This window comes from Camelus ferus, chromosome 4, assembly GCF_009834535.1.
Source record: "Camelus ferus isolate YT-003-E chromosome 4, BCGSAC_Cfer_1.0, whole genome shotgun sequence".
NCBI lineage: Eukaryota > Metazoa > Chordata > Mammalia > Artiodactyla > Camelidae > Camelus > Camelus ferus.
The window spans coordinates 44,805,334-44,822,793 of record NC_045699.1 but is presented as its reverse complement, the minus strand read 5'-3'; the positions used below and the strand labels follow the sequence as shown (position 1 = coordinate 44,822,793).

At 48.0% G+C, this 17,460-nt stretch overlaps 1 protein-coding gene across 10 annotated transcripts in view; it reads right to left on the bottom strand.

Annotated features, from left to right (window-relative positions):
* FRMPD1 (FERM and PDZ domain containing 1) overlaps positions 1–17,460 on the bottom strand; it is a 118,761-nt gene that overhangs the window by 2,661 nt on the left and 98,640 nt on the right. For all 10 annotated transcript variants that reach the window (XM_032478014.1, XM_032478016.1, XM_032478020.1 and 7 more), the window contains 9 exons: positions 16,207–16,302; positions 11,863–11,988; positions 10,561–10,680; positions 9,534–9,670; positions 8,350–8,476; positions 8,108–8,203; positions 6,184–6,366; positions 5,225–5,372; positions 2,341–3,129 (listed from right to left, as the gene is read on the bottom strand). In XM_032478014.1, the coding sequence (XP_032333905.1) occupies positions 2,341–3,129; positions 5,225–5,372; positions 6,184–6,366; positions 8,108–8,203; positions 8,350–8,476; positions 9,534–9,670; positions 10,561–10,680; positions 11,863–11,988; positions 16,207–16,302 (1,822 nt within the window). The remainder of the gene's footprint in view (positions 1–2,340; positions 3,130–5,224; positions 5,373–6,183; positions 6,367–8,107; positions 8,204–8,349; positions 8,477–9,533; positions 9,671–10,560; positions 10,681–11,862; positions 11,989–16,206; positions 16,303–17,460) is intronic.

The window sequence follows — 17,460 nt, the reverse complement described above, 5'->3', positions numbered from 1 at the left end:
TCAGGGTTGCCTGGGTTCAAATCCCGGCAGAGCTGCGTCAACTTGGGCATGTTAAATCTTGATCTCCTCAATCTGAAAGATGACGATGATCATTGTGGCAGACAAGTTTTTATTCTTGTTTGCCCAAGATCCATTGCCTTGTCTTTTGGTTACAGTACCCCAACTTCCTTTCAGGGAATGACATCTCCCCAGTGGTTACAGTCTGCTGGACTTATTAACGAAGAGATCCAATCCATGTCAGCCAAGTGGTCAGATTTATGACCTAGGAAGTCAATCACAACATTTCCTAGAATTTCAAACTCAAACATATTGATTAAAAAAAAAAAGGAGAGCCCATTCTTTGCAGCCACAGTATCCTGACAGTACAATGAGGAATCCTGCTACTCAGCCTCCTGGTCTGGTTGCTGCCTGTGTCTGAACCCGGTCTTCACCTCTGCTGGCAATTCTCTAAGCTATTTTATATCCTTCTGACACTTTCTCTTTGTGTGTACGTTAACCCTAGTTATTCAGTACCAGTGGTGCCAATCAGCACTGCTATGCTGGTTAGATGACTTAGTACATATCCAGTTCCTGGAACAAGGTCTGTGCCTAATGGGTGTTCACTAAAGGGAGCTGCCACAGCTGCTGGTATTATCATCACTATATGTGTGATGGTTCCAAAGGAGCTTTCATTTGACAAAAAAGTGGCTATGACTCTCAGTCACTGGTGTGAGGGGTCTGGTGCATAACAGGGCTGATCTTTCTGAGAGAAGAAACACTTTTGTGGTGCAGTCCCAGGAAGCAGCCAAAAGGAATTAGGATCATAGCCTAGCACTTGAGAATCAGCGGGCTCTTAGACTCAGATCAGTTTTTTCCCAACCTGGCTGTACCTTGTTAAAAACCTGATCAAGTCCTAGGCTGCTTCTCACACCTCCTGAATCAGAATCTGTGAGGGTGCAATCAAGGAATTTACAGATTTAAGCCAGGTTACTTAGGTGATTCTGATGCCTTGCTAAATTTTGAAGCTGATGTCCTAGGCCACCTTCAGCCACTGATCAAGGGTGTTTCTCAAGCCACAAACAGAGTGGCTCCCACAGTGAATCAGGGGCCAGGCTAGACCCCAGGCTCAAGAGTCCCAGGTCTGGGCTGTCTCCACAGCACCTCATTGGCTCATTGCAAAAAAGGGAGTGTCCAGTGTGGACCTTATATCCTTGACTGGACTATCATAAAGAAAGGCCTTGACTAATGATCAGCTGCACCCCCATTTTGCTCTCAGCACAAAGGCTGGCCCAGCAGGGCAAGGCTGGTGGCATGGATTGCAGTTGGCTGGGTTCTCTGGGGAGCAGGGCACAATCTGGCCATGGGTTTCTACTTAGGGGCACAGTCAGTTAATGAATTCAGGGTAGATGGTGGAGAATTCATTCATTCATTTGGGAACAAATGCCAGGCACTCTGTGCCAGAACACAGAGATGAGTGTGAATGCACAGTTCCTGCACTCAAAGGAGTTTTCGGTTTAGTGAAGGAGAGAAACATCAACGTAAAAGTTCCACAAATAAATATACAATTACAGGCAGTGCTAAGTGCCAGGCAGGAAGCACCCACAGTGCTGCAAGGCATGTGACAGGAATGGGGACACCTGGCCTAGTCTTGGTGGTCTGTTTAATATTCCCAGAAGTGAGTTTCCAGGTGGGGCCAGATGGATGAATGGGCATCAGCAGCCAAAGATCAGGGTGAGGAACGTTTCAGATGGAAAGAGAAGCATGTGCAAAGGCCAGAGGTAGGAAAGAGCTGGGCACAATTAAAGAATGGCAAGGAGGCCTGTGTGGCAGGCATGCAGGGAGAAGGCTCAGGGGAAGGACAGTGACAGGCAGAGGACATGTCACAGAGGAATCTGGAAGAAATATGACCAATGGATCCCCTGCCGCCTTATGTCAGAGTCCCTTAAGGGCCACCAACAGCCTGTCAGTTAGGTTCCCCTTGCTTCAAGGCCTCATTTAATGTAGCTTAAGGGTCAGTAATGATACGACCCCCTCCCTCTGCTGGGCACCCGTTAAACCCTTTTCTTTCTGTGTAAATTTTGTTCATCTCACAAAGCCTGGCCCAGGTGCCACCTCTTCTGGGAAGCCTTCCCTGATTCCCACTGTTGAATTAATGCCTCTTTTTTCTGCTTGCCCACAGTTCTCTGAACTTCCTTTGCAGCCCTGACTTGAAGTCACGACACGTATAATTTGGTCCACTGAGCCCAGGCGGCCCTCCACAGGAGAGGACAAGGACCCTGCTTTACTCATGTGTCTTCCTTCAATCCTGGCTCCTGTTCCTGGTGGGCACCGAGAAGCTGCCCGCACAGTACACAGGCTCACCTGAGAGGGTGTCTGGGGGTGTGAGCTTGTCAGCTGCATCATAGTATTCCTCATCCGAACTGCCATCCTCCAAGGCCAGGGCTTCCAGCGTGGAGCTGGGCTGTGCCTCAGTCCCGCCCCGCTGGTCCCAGGCTGCCACGCCCCCGCCCTGGCGGGAGGCTGCGCTGTCCGAGCTATCGCTCAGTCGGCTGGCCGGGGAGACACTGGAGCGCAGGCTGTAGTAGTCGGTCCGGCTGTCCTCGTACAGCCTGGGGTCCAGCCTGACTGTGCTCAGTTCTGGTCCCCAGCTGAAGGTCTCAGGAGCAGGACTCTCAGAAAACTCTGCCTTCTGGCACTGAGGGTTGGCTTTCTGGGTCAGGTCCAGGAGACAGAGGAGGCCACTGGTTTCCATACTGCTCCTGTCCTCTTGGCTGTCAGAATCAAGACTCTCTGGGAAGCCTGGTGAGCCCAAGTGGAAGAAGCCAGACCTGCCGGAGGAGCAGGCGTCCAGGTCGTCCTCTTCCAGGGCATCCATGGACTCGCTCGAGCCGCTGGTCCTGCAGCCTCGGCTCTCAGTGTTGGCCGAGTCAGACGCCTCGGACTCAGCACTGTCTGTCATGCTGTTGGTCCCACAAGTGCTAGGGCCTTTCCTGGCCACCTCTGGCGTGGTGCTGTCCTCAGGAGGCTGCTCTTCCTCTCCAAGTGGCCTGCAGGGGCCCAGCTTCAGCAGGCGTCTGTCAGAGAGAGGCTCCAGCACGCAGTCCACTTCAGAGGACTCCTCAGAGTCACTGCACGCCCTGGATTCGTAGCCTGCAACCCCGGAGACACCAAGAGTTACAAGACAGTATTCGGGGAATGTCAGATGCTTACGTGTCCTCTGGCCCCCACTCTGGACCCCACTGAGGTCCAAAAGGGTGACAGGCCCAGATCATGCTGCACTGACACAGGATCCAGATTCCATGTTCTCCCCACAATATCAAGTCTCCTATCCCATGTCTATCTGAGCCACCTAAAGGAGACAGGGTTACATCCATCTCCAAGGAGAGCTATCTGTTCACGGAAACGTGTGGGCATTTAGTTGGATTTCACTTTGCTGTGGGCAGCATCACCCAGATTTGCTAAGCCCCTCCTAAAAAACTCAGCTCTGTCCTGACTGGGCATCAAAATCAGATAGAGAATCATATTTAAAAAAAAATAAAACAGATCCTTGGATCTAGCCCTGATGTACTAAGTCTAATATTTAGGGAGTGGGGCCTGAGAATCTGTATTTTTAGTGACATTATGGGGGATTCTGGGGCTGCTAGGCTGGCATCATTCTGAAGCCTGGCCTAGGGACCTACTGGTGGTACAGAGCTTTTAGGAACATGAGAAGCCTCCACCAGTGGTACTCGAGAAGGATTCATGGTGAGAGGGTAGGGGGACAGGTCTCCAATCGCTCCTGCACCATTAGCCTGCAGGCATGATCTTCCTAAAAACTCTCTGATCACATCACAGAGATTAAACCCTTTGATGGTTTCTTTTGCCTACAGGGAAGAGCCTGAGCTCTCCTACTAAGGTTAGGACTTCTCCCAGGATGGCCCTGACCCCTCAGCAGCCTGGTCACCCTCCCCCAGGATGGCCCTGACCCCTCAGCAGCCGGGTCACCCTCCGCCAGGATGGCCCTGTCCCCTCAGCAGCCTGGTCACCCTCTCCCAGGATGGCCCTGACTCCTCAGGAGCCTGGTCACCTGCTGCAGCCTTCCCGCGCTCCAGCCACTACAGAGAGCTTCTCACAGATCACGACCTTCCTTCCCTTTTGTGTCACGCTTCCACTGTGTCCCCTCTGCTTCAAATGATCTCTCCTCCCTTCCTTGCCTGGTTAACTCCAGCATGTTCTTCACTGCCCATCTCAAATACCTCCGCTCCGGAGGCCCCCTCTGACCACGGCCGCCTGCCCTGGCAGAGGCTGCACCCCGTCCCAGGCCTCCACAGCAGCCCGCTCCCCTGGGCGCTGTCTCCCTGACCAGACTCCCGGGTATCAGCCCTTGTTCATAAATTGTGTTAAAGACAAAGGTAACAAATACGTAAGACTCAACACTTCCAATTATTTCACTTTAGTTTACTGTCATGTACTCTCTTGAGGGTGCTTGCGCCGATGTTATCCCTCTGGAGGAAACGCCACATGGCGGAGTGCTGCTCGCCTCACCTCCACGTTCAGGGACAGCACGTCCATAGCTTGAAGCTAGCCATGGTGGGAGTGTTTATACCATGGACGTAGGCAACTGCTTTAAATTAGGGTTCTGTTTTGTTTTGCTTTTTCCCTGCAGAGACAGTTGTTAGATATATTTCAGTAAACCACTGGGACAGCACTGCATCAGTAGTGCTGAAGCAAAAGCCTGGTAGAACTGGGGAGATGGCCTGGTAAAACATTCCCCTCATCCGGCCTCCTGCTTCATTCCTTACATCATATGATTCTGAGTCCCTTCTACCTCCATGTACCTCTTTCTTCTAAACATGTAGGGTTGAGAAGTTTTATCATAATTCAAGAGAATGCAAAAGAGTACATAGGTATGGGATGAGAAGCTAGGTCATCTGGACTTTCTGAACAAATATGTGGCATCTCGTTTTCCTAGCAAAGAAAGATAAAATACAGTGGATCTTAGAGATGATTTTAGGAAATACTACAGGGAATCAGAGATCTTGAATAGCATGCCTTTGCTTTAGGGGACTTTCAGGTACAAAGAAACTTCTCTATTTAGGATTTTGGAAAGGTCAACTGTTTACCAGGAAATAGATGGAGAAACGGCTCTCATCCACCTGAGTGGAAGCCTCAGCTCCACTCAGTGCACCACGTCCTTTTGGACTGCCCTGACCTACAGGGCAGTGACGTGAGCCTGTCCCTACTGGGGCATGTCCCGGTGCCTCACCTTCTTCAGCAGATACCCGGTGCACCTGTTGTTTGTTTCCCGGCCAGAGGAAAATGGAGGTAACTGGGTCGACAAACAGCCTGTAGTACCCAGCAATCAGGCAGGCTAGGTCTTTTGCACTGTTGGATTCCAGCAGCAAAGTCAGAACCTTTGAAGGTAAAGAGAGCTCTTATGATTATAAAGGGCTAAGGGATAGTCTGAAGACTGGCAGCAAGGCCATGTGAGGCCAATAAAAGTTTCTGGGAAAATCCAGTGATGGTCCACAGGCAGGCCCCCTGGTGTCCCATATTCTCACCTACAAGACTTGAAATGAGTGAGCACGCGTGGACACACACACAACTATACATGTATGCACACATACTCACACATGCACGGTGGGTTCCTCCCGTCAAATCTCCACAGGGTCTTCTGACCCTCTTCCCTCAACCTCAGCCCCCATCCCAACCACCCAACCCTGCTCATTCATACAACAGGGCCCCTCCAAGATCTGACCTAGAAGAGGGAAAGGAGCAGGAGTCAGTGGAGAAGGAGGGAGTCGGGGATAAGAAGAAGGAAGCACCATCCCTGAGCATGTTGGGATTAAATCAAAGAAAGGCAGGACAAATGGAGACCTTCCAGAGAGGCTCAGGAAGTACCCTGCATCATTTACCCATTTTCATTGCTGCCACTCAAAATCTTGGGCAGCCAGTCTGGTCCCATGCATGTGACAAACCCTCTGGTGCTTTCATCTAAGCTTCTGAACCCATCAGGAAAGTACATAGTCCAGCTCAGCTTTTCCTAGGACCTGCCTAGGAAAATGCATCCTGCTCATCATTTTCCCTTTGATGGGACAGGATGGATGATTCAGTCTCTTAAGCAATGTTGGCCTTGTTAATGTCCAAACTCATATAAACTACCCTAGAATAATTTAGCCCCAAATTCCAGAAGCTGGATTCAAAAATCTCTTCCCTGTGTGTTACCTTGATGTCCTGAAGATACACTTTGACCACGCTCACTTTCTCAGACTCTTCCATCAGTTCTACACGGCTGATGCTTGCAAACTCTGCCAACGTGGACGTGATGTTGAGTTTGCTATTGATAATTTGGCTAATGCCATACTTGGCTCCAACCAGAAGGGCAATACAGGATTCTCTATCCTGTAACTGCAGAAGAGTGAATGGGGAATTAGTTTCCATTCATGAGCTCATGAAAATACATTGCACATGTGATGTGATACTCTCTCTGCAAACCCCTTGATTCCTACTTCAGGTCCTCACCACCACTCCCCTAGACTATCAAGTTAGGCAACAACCTAAGCTGGGCCTCATCTACAGAGAAATTAAGTATAAATGTATCTCCCGTAAGACCCTTCACAATAGAGAATCAACCCACAGGACTGTTAACCTATTCCGTAAACACAACCTGTACTTTCACAACTATGTGCCTGTGCTCATGCTATGCCCTCCTTTTGGAATCCCTTGCCTGCCAACGTTACCTACTGAAACACCGAACCTTCTTTAAAAGCTTCCATCAAAACCTACTGCCTACAGAAAACATCTGCCTGATCTGTCTCCTCAAACTAGAACAGTCCTTTTCCTCTGCGTTCTTCCCACACCACTTTGTCTGTACTTCTCTGATAGCACTGAACTAGGGCTTTTATCATTTGTATTCCAGTCTCATGTTCCACGTGAAGATCCCTGACAACAGGGTCTGTATGTTCCTACATGTGTAACCCCCAGTGCCCAGCAAGCACCCTGAGCCAGTTCACTGTGGCTGGTTTCTTCTCCCATTACCAGTTCTTTCCTTAGGGAGGAAAGGTAAAGAGGGACTGGGGGTGAGAACTAGACAGTTGGCAGAGGGCAGGTTTAACCCTTGGGAAAAGCGGGATGTTTTTCTTGTACCGTCAAGTTTTCCTTTCCATGATCGAGTCTCTTTTTCACCCTTTAGTCATCTACTTGTACAAAGACTGAATGTATTTCTCCTTCCCCTAACTATGTGATGCTCTTCCTTTCTCTCGAAACATTGATTCTCTTTTTCCATGTACATTGTTAGGTTCGCAGTCTTATGAAATTGACCCACTGCTGTAAATGACTGAGCAGCACACCAAATCCACTGAAAGGAGCGTTGCTATTATTTTTTTTTTAAAAAAGTCTCTAACTGCTAAATTGTCTGGCTTTGTGCTGGAGAGTTCTGGGGCTGACTGAGGGGTCCGAGAGCTCCCTTAAGCCACACTCCCAATCACTGACTGCTGCAAAGCACAATGCTCTAGGCCCAGGCTCCAAAAAGCAAGCCAGAGGAGGAATGGGTAACAGAGCAGAAGGCTCTTTTTTTTCTCTTTTCCCTTCTTAAGCCCACCCCTCACTACCTCCTTTCTAAACAATCAGGGCCTGGCAGTTAGTCTAACATTCTTCTCTTTCCTTCATGATTTCCAGTTTCTCCTCTTCACCTTCATACACCCAAAGCTCCAGGGTAAACTGCTTATGGTGTGCTGCCCTCAGAATGCCTTTCCTTTGGACTGAAATCTGGCCAAATTCAACCTTCTCACCTTTCCTTCATCCCTTCTCCTTCCACACTCAACCTGAAGCCAGCAGTGGTGGCCTTCAAACCCCCAGCAATGGCCCTGTGCCTCTCGTGGCTTTGCTCTGTCTTGCTGGGTGCCCTGTTTCAGTATCTGAGGGTGGGAGTCATGTCTTATTCAGCTCTGCCTCCCCCAGCATCCGTTAGAGGGCTGGCACCAAGGAACAGCATGATGGACACTCCCCGATGGTGTAATATTTATTTTCCCAAACAAGTTCTAGTACATGACAGAATCATCAGGGACTCTAGGCTAAACGATATACTGATCTTCAGAGGACCTCTAGCGTCCCTTATAAGAGCAGGACCCGATAGTTCTTTACTACATACCATTAAAGTAGCATTAAAGATTTTCCCACCATACGTCTTGAGTTCTCCAAGGATCTGCAGATAATTTAAACGTAGCTGGGCAGCAGAAATAAGTTGCTTAAATTAGGGAGAAAGAAAAAAAGAAAAAGACCGTTGAAGTCAGAGTTATTCATTTGCCTAAAATGCAGGCAGTGTTGAAAATTCTTTCCCTGAGGTTTTACAACAAACAGCTATGTGGTCAGCAGGGGCCATGGTTACATTACCTTCTGTCGGGGTTCCAGCAAATTCTGGTTCCTCTTCATGTGGAAGCTAATGGCTTTCTTGATGTCTTTTCCTTTCATGTTCCGTAGTAAAGTTGGAGATATGAAGTTCTCTATTCCCCAGTCCTTCCTGCCATGAGATATTGGAGACAAGGAGTCCCATTTTTACAGTGCGCTTGACTCTAAAGAAGGACATAATTACACTTGACTCAGTACTTAGTGTTCTGAGAATACTGCAATTATGACCCTCTTTCTCAACAGGAAAAAATACACACACAGCTGGTTTTGTGGAGCATGTGTAAATATATTTATGGTGTGCGTTAGTATAAAACACAAACACACACACACACACACACACACACACACACACACACACACTGTCTCTCTCCACAAAAACCAGCCATTCAGGAATTAAACCCCATGATCATTCTAGAAGCTCCCTATTCATCACACATGGACAGCCCACTCACATGGGGCAACGCACAGACAGCACCTGTCAGTTCCTGAGGCCATGCTTCAGGATGGTGCCAGCCTAACAGCCTCAAAGTCTCTCAACAAACTAGGTAAAAGCATAGATTCTCAGATCCTACTCCCAAGAGATTTGACCCAGTATATCAGGGGTAAGGCCAAGGATTTTTTTTATTTTCTAAAAATATAATTCCTCATCTGGTTTTGATGCCCAGGCAAAACAGAGCTGAGATTTGGTGAGCAGGTGAGCAAATCTGGATGATACTGCCCAGAGAAAAGTGAAATTTTAAGCTAAGAGTCAGGAGGTGTCTGAATCCCAGGACTTGAAACTACTCTAATAGGAATGTGATGCAGCACAATTTTGTTCACACCAAATTTATTTCTGAGGGATTCCCACCCTCAGAAGAGCTTTATGCTAAAGCTGTCGACTGATTTCCCGAGACATCATCCCAGGAACTGGGAATTTACAAAGGGATCCGGTGTCATTCCATCTGGAATTGGCTTCTGCCCCAGAGGGCGCAGCTAGGTTCTGACATCTGGGAAAGCCAGGCTGGGACAGAGACGGTGGGGAGGGACGTGAATGGAGAGACAAGGGACAGATGGGCAGGTAGATGAATATCAGCTTTCTGTGGAATCTGGCCCTCCTGGCCCAGGGTCAGTCAAGTTATAAATGCAACGCAGCTGCTGCTGGTGGGACACAGACGTCCCCTGCCACTCACTCTATGTACTTCAGAGAGATCTTCTGCGGCTGGGCACATGCATAGATCCGCTCCTGGATGTGCAGGGCTGCGAGCCGGAGCGCAGAGCTGCATTTCATTTCTACAGCAAAGCGCTCCTGGAGCACGTCGCTGCAGCTCTGGAAGAGATTAGATGAGAGGAACTGGGAAACAAGAACGGGTGGATTGTGTTCCTAGTTCTCTCAGGCAAAAGGCAGCAAGACCAGGAGCTCAGCTTTGAGACCTGGCTCTGCCACTTCTTGCTTTTGTGATTTTGGGTCCTTTTTACTAAGACTCTCTGAACACTGGTACTGCCCCTCGCTAAATGAGGAAAGGCAAGACTACCTGACGTGGTTTCTGTGAGGTTTAAATGAGAGGATGCGTTTGAAAGCAGTACAGAGACACGCTGTTACACAAAAATAAACCACTGCTGCTGTTAGACTTGTTATTTGCTGCTACCATTTTTGTAAGACTTTGGGCTGGGCTAGTCAATACACCTAGTTGGAGTGATCTCATCTGTAAAATGGTGATGTCTCCCAAATGATTTTTTTTTTCCAAATGATTTTTTTATCAGAATAAAAATGACATAATAAGCCTCACCCAAGGAGGTAAAGTCACGGGAGCACCAGGCTAGGAGGTCAAGGAATCTATTTTTGGCTCCCCCACCAAATGCGTGACCCAGGCAAATTATGTGACCTTTCCAAGACTCAGTATCATCATTTCTGAAATAAGGCTTTGAAGCACTAATGTCCTTTTTAGCAACAAACACTGTAACTCTAAAGATCCTAAATGGCATTAGAAAATTTATCGTCTACATCGAGGACTAAGCCTTAATTTCATTAATACATTGCAAATCTCCTAACACAGCAACTCAGTGACATTAAAAGGAATAATCAGGCCCATTCTCCCTCAGATAAAGATAATCCCTACCAGGGAGTTGCTTAATTGCCTTGAGCTCATGTTCAAAATAACCCAATGTGCCATCTTTGAGAACAATCACTGTTATTTTAGGAAGGGCAGACTGGGTCACCTGCAGATAGAGATATTCAAAGGCCACAGGGTCTTCTTTCAGGAGGTCCAGGGGGTCCTTGGGAACAAAACACACCCTGAAGAGGCAGCGGTAGTCATGTGACTCCTCCCTTTCTACCACCTGTGATGGGTAAGAGAGATACAATTCATCATCTGCCTTTGTTCTCACAGTTATTCCACAAAACAACTTTAAAAAAAGACACTGATGTGGGGAGAAGCAAATGCAATTTATTGTAACATATTTAAAAAAGACAATGAAAGACAAGCCCCGGAGATTTCAGTTTTAGTGCTTCCCAAGACAGCACAGACCTTTGCCCCTAACTTGCCTTTCCCATGGGTATAAGATGTAAAAGGCTCAAAAGAGCAACCTTCCCATTGATCCCATCAACCTGTTCCCCCTTCCAGAAGAAATCTCTGCATCTGGTTTCTTATTTGCCTTTCCAGAGACAGTCTATCTATATCCATGATCCTATAAATCTACATTCTTTTCTTTTCCACAAATAATAGTATAGTATATATTATACATCTATATATATTCTGCACCTTACTTTTTCTTTTACTTCAACTATCTTAGCAATTTAATTTGATTTCTTTTTCCAATGCTAACAGAGTAGAAGTGATTAAAAAAAAAAAAAAAAAGTTTGCAAGCAGCAGTACTAGAAGGTGAGTGACCCGGGTAAGAATTCATCTGTAATGAGGAAGGCTGAGAGCAGCTTCCACAACCTCATGCCTTGCTCATGCTGTTCCTCTTAAAAGCCCCTTCTCCTTTTCCAGTTGTTGAAATCCTGCTCATCTTTGTAATAGTACACACTCAACAAGGATTTCTTGAACTGACCTGTGTTTGGCTTTAAAAAGCTGGTACAACAAATCACTGAATGGAGGGAAGATTGAGTGGTACAGACGGACTGACTGTGTTAGCCCTGTCCTGTCGCCAGGGACCAGATCGGGGCAAGTCTCACAAAAAGGCCTTAGGCGCAGCAACATATGCTTTCCTGACATCTCAGAGGCAGCAGTTTCAGGGGAAGATCACCAGGGCTGGAAGCAAAAGTTGGGGTGCTATGGGCTGTGTTACCTTGAGGAAGCTCCTTACCCTCTAAGCCTCCGTCCCCTTGTCTGCAAAATGGGGGCCTGCCTACCTGCCTACCTCATACAAAAACCAGGCTGTGTGAGCTGTGCGCCTTCTGGCCACAAACAAGTGCATCCAACCTGCAGACGCACCGAGCCTCTACCCCCAAACGTTCCAGCTGAGGTGTGCAGTCTGCCCAACCCAGATCTCCTAATCAGGAGCAGAAGCAGGTGATACCTGCTGGATGAGTTCCTCCTCATGCAGCAGGTGCAGCCGTGAGATGCTGTACTGCTCCTCCAGGACCAGTGCGAAGTACTCCATGCTTCGGATGGACAGCTTCTCCTTCACCGTGAGGATGATGTCCTGCGGGCACAGAGAGGTATAAGGGTCACCGAGGAGCAGGCCAGCCCTCACGTTCAGGCACAGAGCAGGGAGGACCTCCCCGACTTTCACTCTGTTCCTAAGTGCCACCAGGGAGAGAAAGGCCTGTGCTGACTGGGTCAACTGCCAACTCCGGCAGCTGGATCTTGATGGGCCACGTGTGAGACTTCTCATCACCCCGCAAGGCCCTACACCCACTGCTGCCCCCTCCTCAGGGTTCCAGCGCCATCCATACGGACACCCTCTCTTGCTTTACTTGGAAGGTGGAAGCCACCCCTTGGGGCCTAATGCCTCTCTTCAAGGTCCCCAGAGTCATCCTTTCTTTGGAGTCTGCATCATCAACTGCTTACCAGACAGAATCCTGCCACCTACCCTCTATGCACCTGTGGGAAATCAACCTGACGTTTCTGAACCTCATTTCGTCCCTGAAAAACGGGAGGATAATGATGCTTATTTAGAGGGGCTGATAGGATGAAATGACAATTAAAACTGTGCCATTGGAGTTGCCATGCCACATTCTTCTCATTCACTACAGTGGCCCTTTGTCATCACAAGGTCTCTGCTGCCTTGGTGCATTTGCACATGCTATCCCCTCTGCCTGGCACACTTTCCCCGTTCTCTTCAAAAGGCTGTTTCTTTCTCTTCAGAGAGGCCTTCTCTGGTCACTGAATCTACATGTGATTGCCCCTGTTATTCCCTCTCCCAGGGTCCTGCTGATTTCTTTCATCACTATTGGATATGATCTTCTTCCATGGCTGCTATGTCCATTAGCAAGAGACAGTACAGTCAAGTTAAGTGAGGGGGTTCTAGACCCAAACTACTACTCATTAGCTGTGTGTCTCTGGGTAAAGTGCTTACTCTCTCTGTGCCTCAGTATTTTCATCTGTAAAATGGTCATAATATCCACACCTCTCTCAAGGGTTGTTGTGTGCATTAAAATAATTTCCCCATATACAGCATTTAGAATAGCATCTGGCAGGTGGCAAGTGTTCAATACATGCCAGCTGCTATCTGTTTTCTTGCTTATTGTCATTTATGCCACTAGATGCTAAACTCGCCCAGAATGTGAACTTTGTTTGTCTTGTGTTCCATTATATCCCCAAAGCTTGGCACTCAGTGATGCTCCATAAATTTCACTTGATGAATAAATAACCATCATAGACTCATCATAGATGTCCTGCCAGAACCTCAGATTTAGTAAGTGCCAAACCATCAGGTGCTACCTGCTCCCCATGACTCCCATTTCTGAATCCTCTTTCCACTTGCGCCATCACCCTCCATAACTAACTACTAAGTCCTGAAAAGTCTATCTGCTTCTGTAACTCAGCAACATTAATGCAATGCCCACTGTGTGCTGGCCATGACACAGAGCCCCTCTCCAGACTCTGTCCCCTCTCTCCATTTGGCCTGAGTTCAACATTTCTCCTGGCTTTGTTGAGTGGTGCCCTAAGGACCCCCCTGTGACCCAGCTGACCTCCACCTCATATCTAGAGCAGGGGCTGGCAAACCATAGCCTGTGGGCCAAATCTGGTCCACTGCTTGTTTTTGTAATTAAAGTTACATGGGAACATGGCTGCACCCATTCTCTACAGCAGCAGACTTGAGCATCCAGGACGGAAACCCCATGGCCTGCAAAAAAAAACCCTAAAATATTCACTATCTGGCTCTTTACAGAAAAAGTTCACTGACCCCTGATCTAGAGGAACTTGTCTAAGCCTTGTAGTGCTCATGCTCTCTCTTGTTCAAGAATATTCAGTGGCTCCCCAGAGCCTACTAGCCTAGGTCCAAATTCCTCAGCTTAACGTTCGAGGCTCTCAAGTATCAGGTGCCAACCCCTCTCTCCCGCTTCACTGTCTGCTGCTTCTTCCAGTGCACCCTGCTCACAAGCCCCATACACTTGCCAGACTTTCCCATCACTGGTTCTTTGTTGATGTCATTCTCCAAGCCTGGGAAGCCATCTTCCCATATCACTCCTGGCCCATTCTTGTCAAAGGCCTGGCCATCTTTCCAAGTCAGCCACCTGGGGGCCCTTCCTTGCCACCCAGCTGGAAGCTCTCTCTCCCTGGAGCCCATACCACACCGTTTTCATGTCCTGCTTTCCTGGTTCTGAGCACACTGCACTGCCCATCGTTGCCTAGTGAGTTATCCCCAGGTCTCATCTCCTCACGCTAGTCCTGCCCCGAGACTCTGGGCTCCCTAAGAGAGTGACCCTGGGTAATTTATTTCTGTATCACCAATAGCTTTGCTGGCATACAAAAAGTGTCACTAAATATTCACTGGATCAAATGAAATATTTTCCTTGATTTAGAGAAAGAGGGTTTTTTTTAATATAAGAACTTTGCTTCTCTTGGTGAGGGAGTAGGGATGAGAAGTCACTGATGAACTGATGGTTTTTCCCTTTTGTTCCATAGGATTTGTTCTTATCCCCATCTCTTTCTCTGTCATAAGGAGCTAAAAGATTTGTTTTAAAAATTTGGCTACTACAGATAAGCAATATTAACCAGGATCATACCAGCGAAGTCCTTGCTTATTTCCCCAACTCCATCTGTCATTTTGGCTTTAATTCCCTTGCAGTGTGTGCTTTTATTACAAATCATCTCAAAGTTTCTTTAGCCACCAAAGGGGGACTCCCTTTAATCAAATCATCCCTTCCATGCCAATGCACTTTGCTCAGATGACAGAAGTAGAAACTTTGTGTAATGCATTTGCAAAACTTCTATGCAGATGGCAGCCTGGCAAGTGCCAACGCAGGGTTCAGAAACAGCAGACCAAGTTGGAAGCCAGTTATGAGCTAGCTGACCTGGACAAGTTTTGGATCTCTTAGGCCAGTGTTCTCATCTGAAAAGTGGGTTAACATTTGTTACTTCACAAGGTTACTGGGGAAATTAAATCAGATAGTAGGCAAGGAAGTGCCCAGGAGAGTGCCAGGCATGCACTGAACACTGAACAAATCTCTCCCTCCCCTTCCTCCTCTGGGCTTGGGCTTCCCAGGTTCGGAGAGACCTTCTCCAGCTTCAGTCGTGCTGAGGTAAGAATGGGATAGGGCATTTGGGGCAGCCCTAGGAATTGCCAAAGGAAGATGCCCGGGAACACTGGCCATGTGCCTGTGTGTGTGTGCATTGTGTGTGTGTGTGTGTGCGCACATGTGTGCGCACACGTGCATGTGCATATATGTGAATGAACGTGTGTGTGTCTTGGCTACTGTCAGTTACCTATGGCTGCACCTGCGCACCTGAACCTGCTCTTCCCCAGTGTCAGAAGAGCTGGGCTCAGTGTTGACTCTTACACAAAGTTTAATGTTTGAACAACTCCTGTGTTTGCTTCTTCCCTGAAGCCTCCCTCTAAGACTATTTGCTACCTTGTTCAGAAACTGTAGTGCCATCCCTTATTGTCTATGGATAAAATCTGAACTCCATTGCCTGTCCCCTTACTGGCTCTCTGCCTTAGTCCATGGGATTCTCTCAGACTGATGTGCACCCACCAACCCTCAACAGTCCTGTCCCCACCTGCCCTTGTTGAATTTTTAGTCACCCTCCAAAGCTCAGCTCAGGTCCCGCTTCTACCCAGAGCCTTCTCTTAGGTTCTGACAGGACGGAACAGATGGTGCTCTTTCCCTCGCATGCAAAGCACTTCCCTGTCCCTCTCTTGACAGCCCTTACTTCATCCTGCCCTGGACTATTGGGAGCTCCTTGAATGTCCATCCTCCATCAACTAGACTGCAAACTCCTGGGAGACAGAGATCACTTTTCACCTCAGTCTGTACCACCTGTATCAGAGCATCTCCCAGGGGGAACTGGATAAATGTAAGATGAACTGACTTTAACCTAGAGCAGAATATGCAGGGGCCTGGACCTGCCCTGACACCTTGCCTGGTATTTAGTGGCTCTAGTCTTTTGGGTAGCAGGTGAAGTCACATACCAGAGGCAGGGAAGTCCAGTGGTTAAGGGTGAGGCTTATGAGTTATATTATGACCTTGACTACTTCATCTCGCTGAGCCCTGACTTCCTCCCCTGCAAGATGATGATAAAAATACCATCTTGCTGGGTGTTGGTACTACTGAGGTAACAGAGTGATTGGCTTACTGCAGGTGCTTAGACCATGGTGTCTGTGAGACCACCAAGGCAGCTACAGGCAAGATGCCTAGGGATACTGGGAGCCAGCAAATTCTCTGGGAAAGAGATTCAGGTTTCCTCTGAATACCTTTACAGTCGTGTGCGCCTCAAACTTGAACGCTTTGGTCTGTCCATTCTCCAAGTACACCTTGAGCACGTTGGGCATACACAGCAGAGAATTACCCTGGAAAACACAAGAGTGGTGTTAAAACTGGCCATTCTGTCCCCAGGTATGACAGATCCACAGCTTCCCTGGCCCTTTCTGATGTGGAGAGCAGGATTCTCTCCAACATCCACATCAAGTTATAAGTTGCTTCTTGGGCAGATTTTTTTAAATGGAGGTACTTTGGATTGAATCCAGGACCTTGTGCATGCTAAGCATGTGCTCTACCACTGAGCTATACCCTCCTCTAACTCTATGATTCTTGACATTCAGAGAGTTCAGTGGATGAGGTCTATGCCACACAGATACAGGTATGCTTTGTTACAGGGAACTGCTAGACAGGAGAGATGATGGTGAAGAATGAGCCCCGCCATGAGCACATCGAAAGCACTGAACAAGCCTGAACGATGTAACGCAGCTGTCAGCTGATACTTCACAGTTGGCTGCCCACCTTATGGTATGCAGTCTGGCAAGTCAGATGACAAGCATGCCATTGTCCCAAATGGGCCTTTCTGAGATTCTTGCACTGTGCCTTGTGGGGTTGGGTGGAATGAGGGGTAGGATGCTCCTTCAACATTGTACTGCTGAATTCTCTGTAGTGAAGCATCACCAAAGGGCAGAGGGCTGCTCTCCACCTCCACTCATCCCAACCATCACCCTGGATTTGCAGGATGGCCTAAGGGACTCTGCTACTCTTGGAGGGCTTTTGGGGAAGGAGGCACAAGACTGGTCTGTGTTATGTGATGCACGGCCAGCCAGAATTTCATGGGGTGGAACAATTCCCTTTAGGTTTGGAGAATCCCCCCAAGGCCAGCTCTCATAAAAAGTGACCTCTGAGTGTTTAGTTGCAGATAAAGAAGGCCCTTGGGGCTGGCATCCTCCAGAACCTGTGAGAGCGTCTAGAGTTCCCAGGATTTGAGCTAGAACCACGTCCAGCTCTAATCTCTGCAAAGAGTTTGGGTATGGAGCCCACTTGGGTTAGAAGCGTGCCATCTTTTTTCAAAAACCAGATAGCCTTTTCAAATGAGAATTCTGTGATATCATATCTTCTAAATATAAGGGCAGTTGTATCTTTTAAGCAAGATGCACATTCATCACTCTCTATAACTTTTTTTTTTAAAGCTACAGTACTTTTACAAAAGAGAAAGGAGTATGTTCACACGCCAGTGCCACCTCACA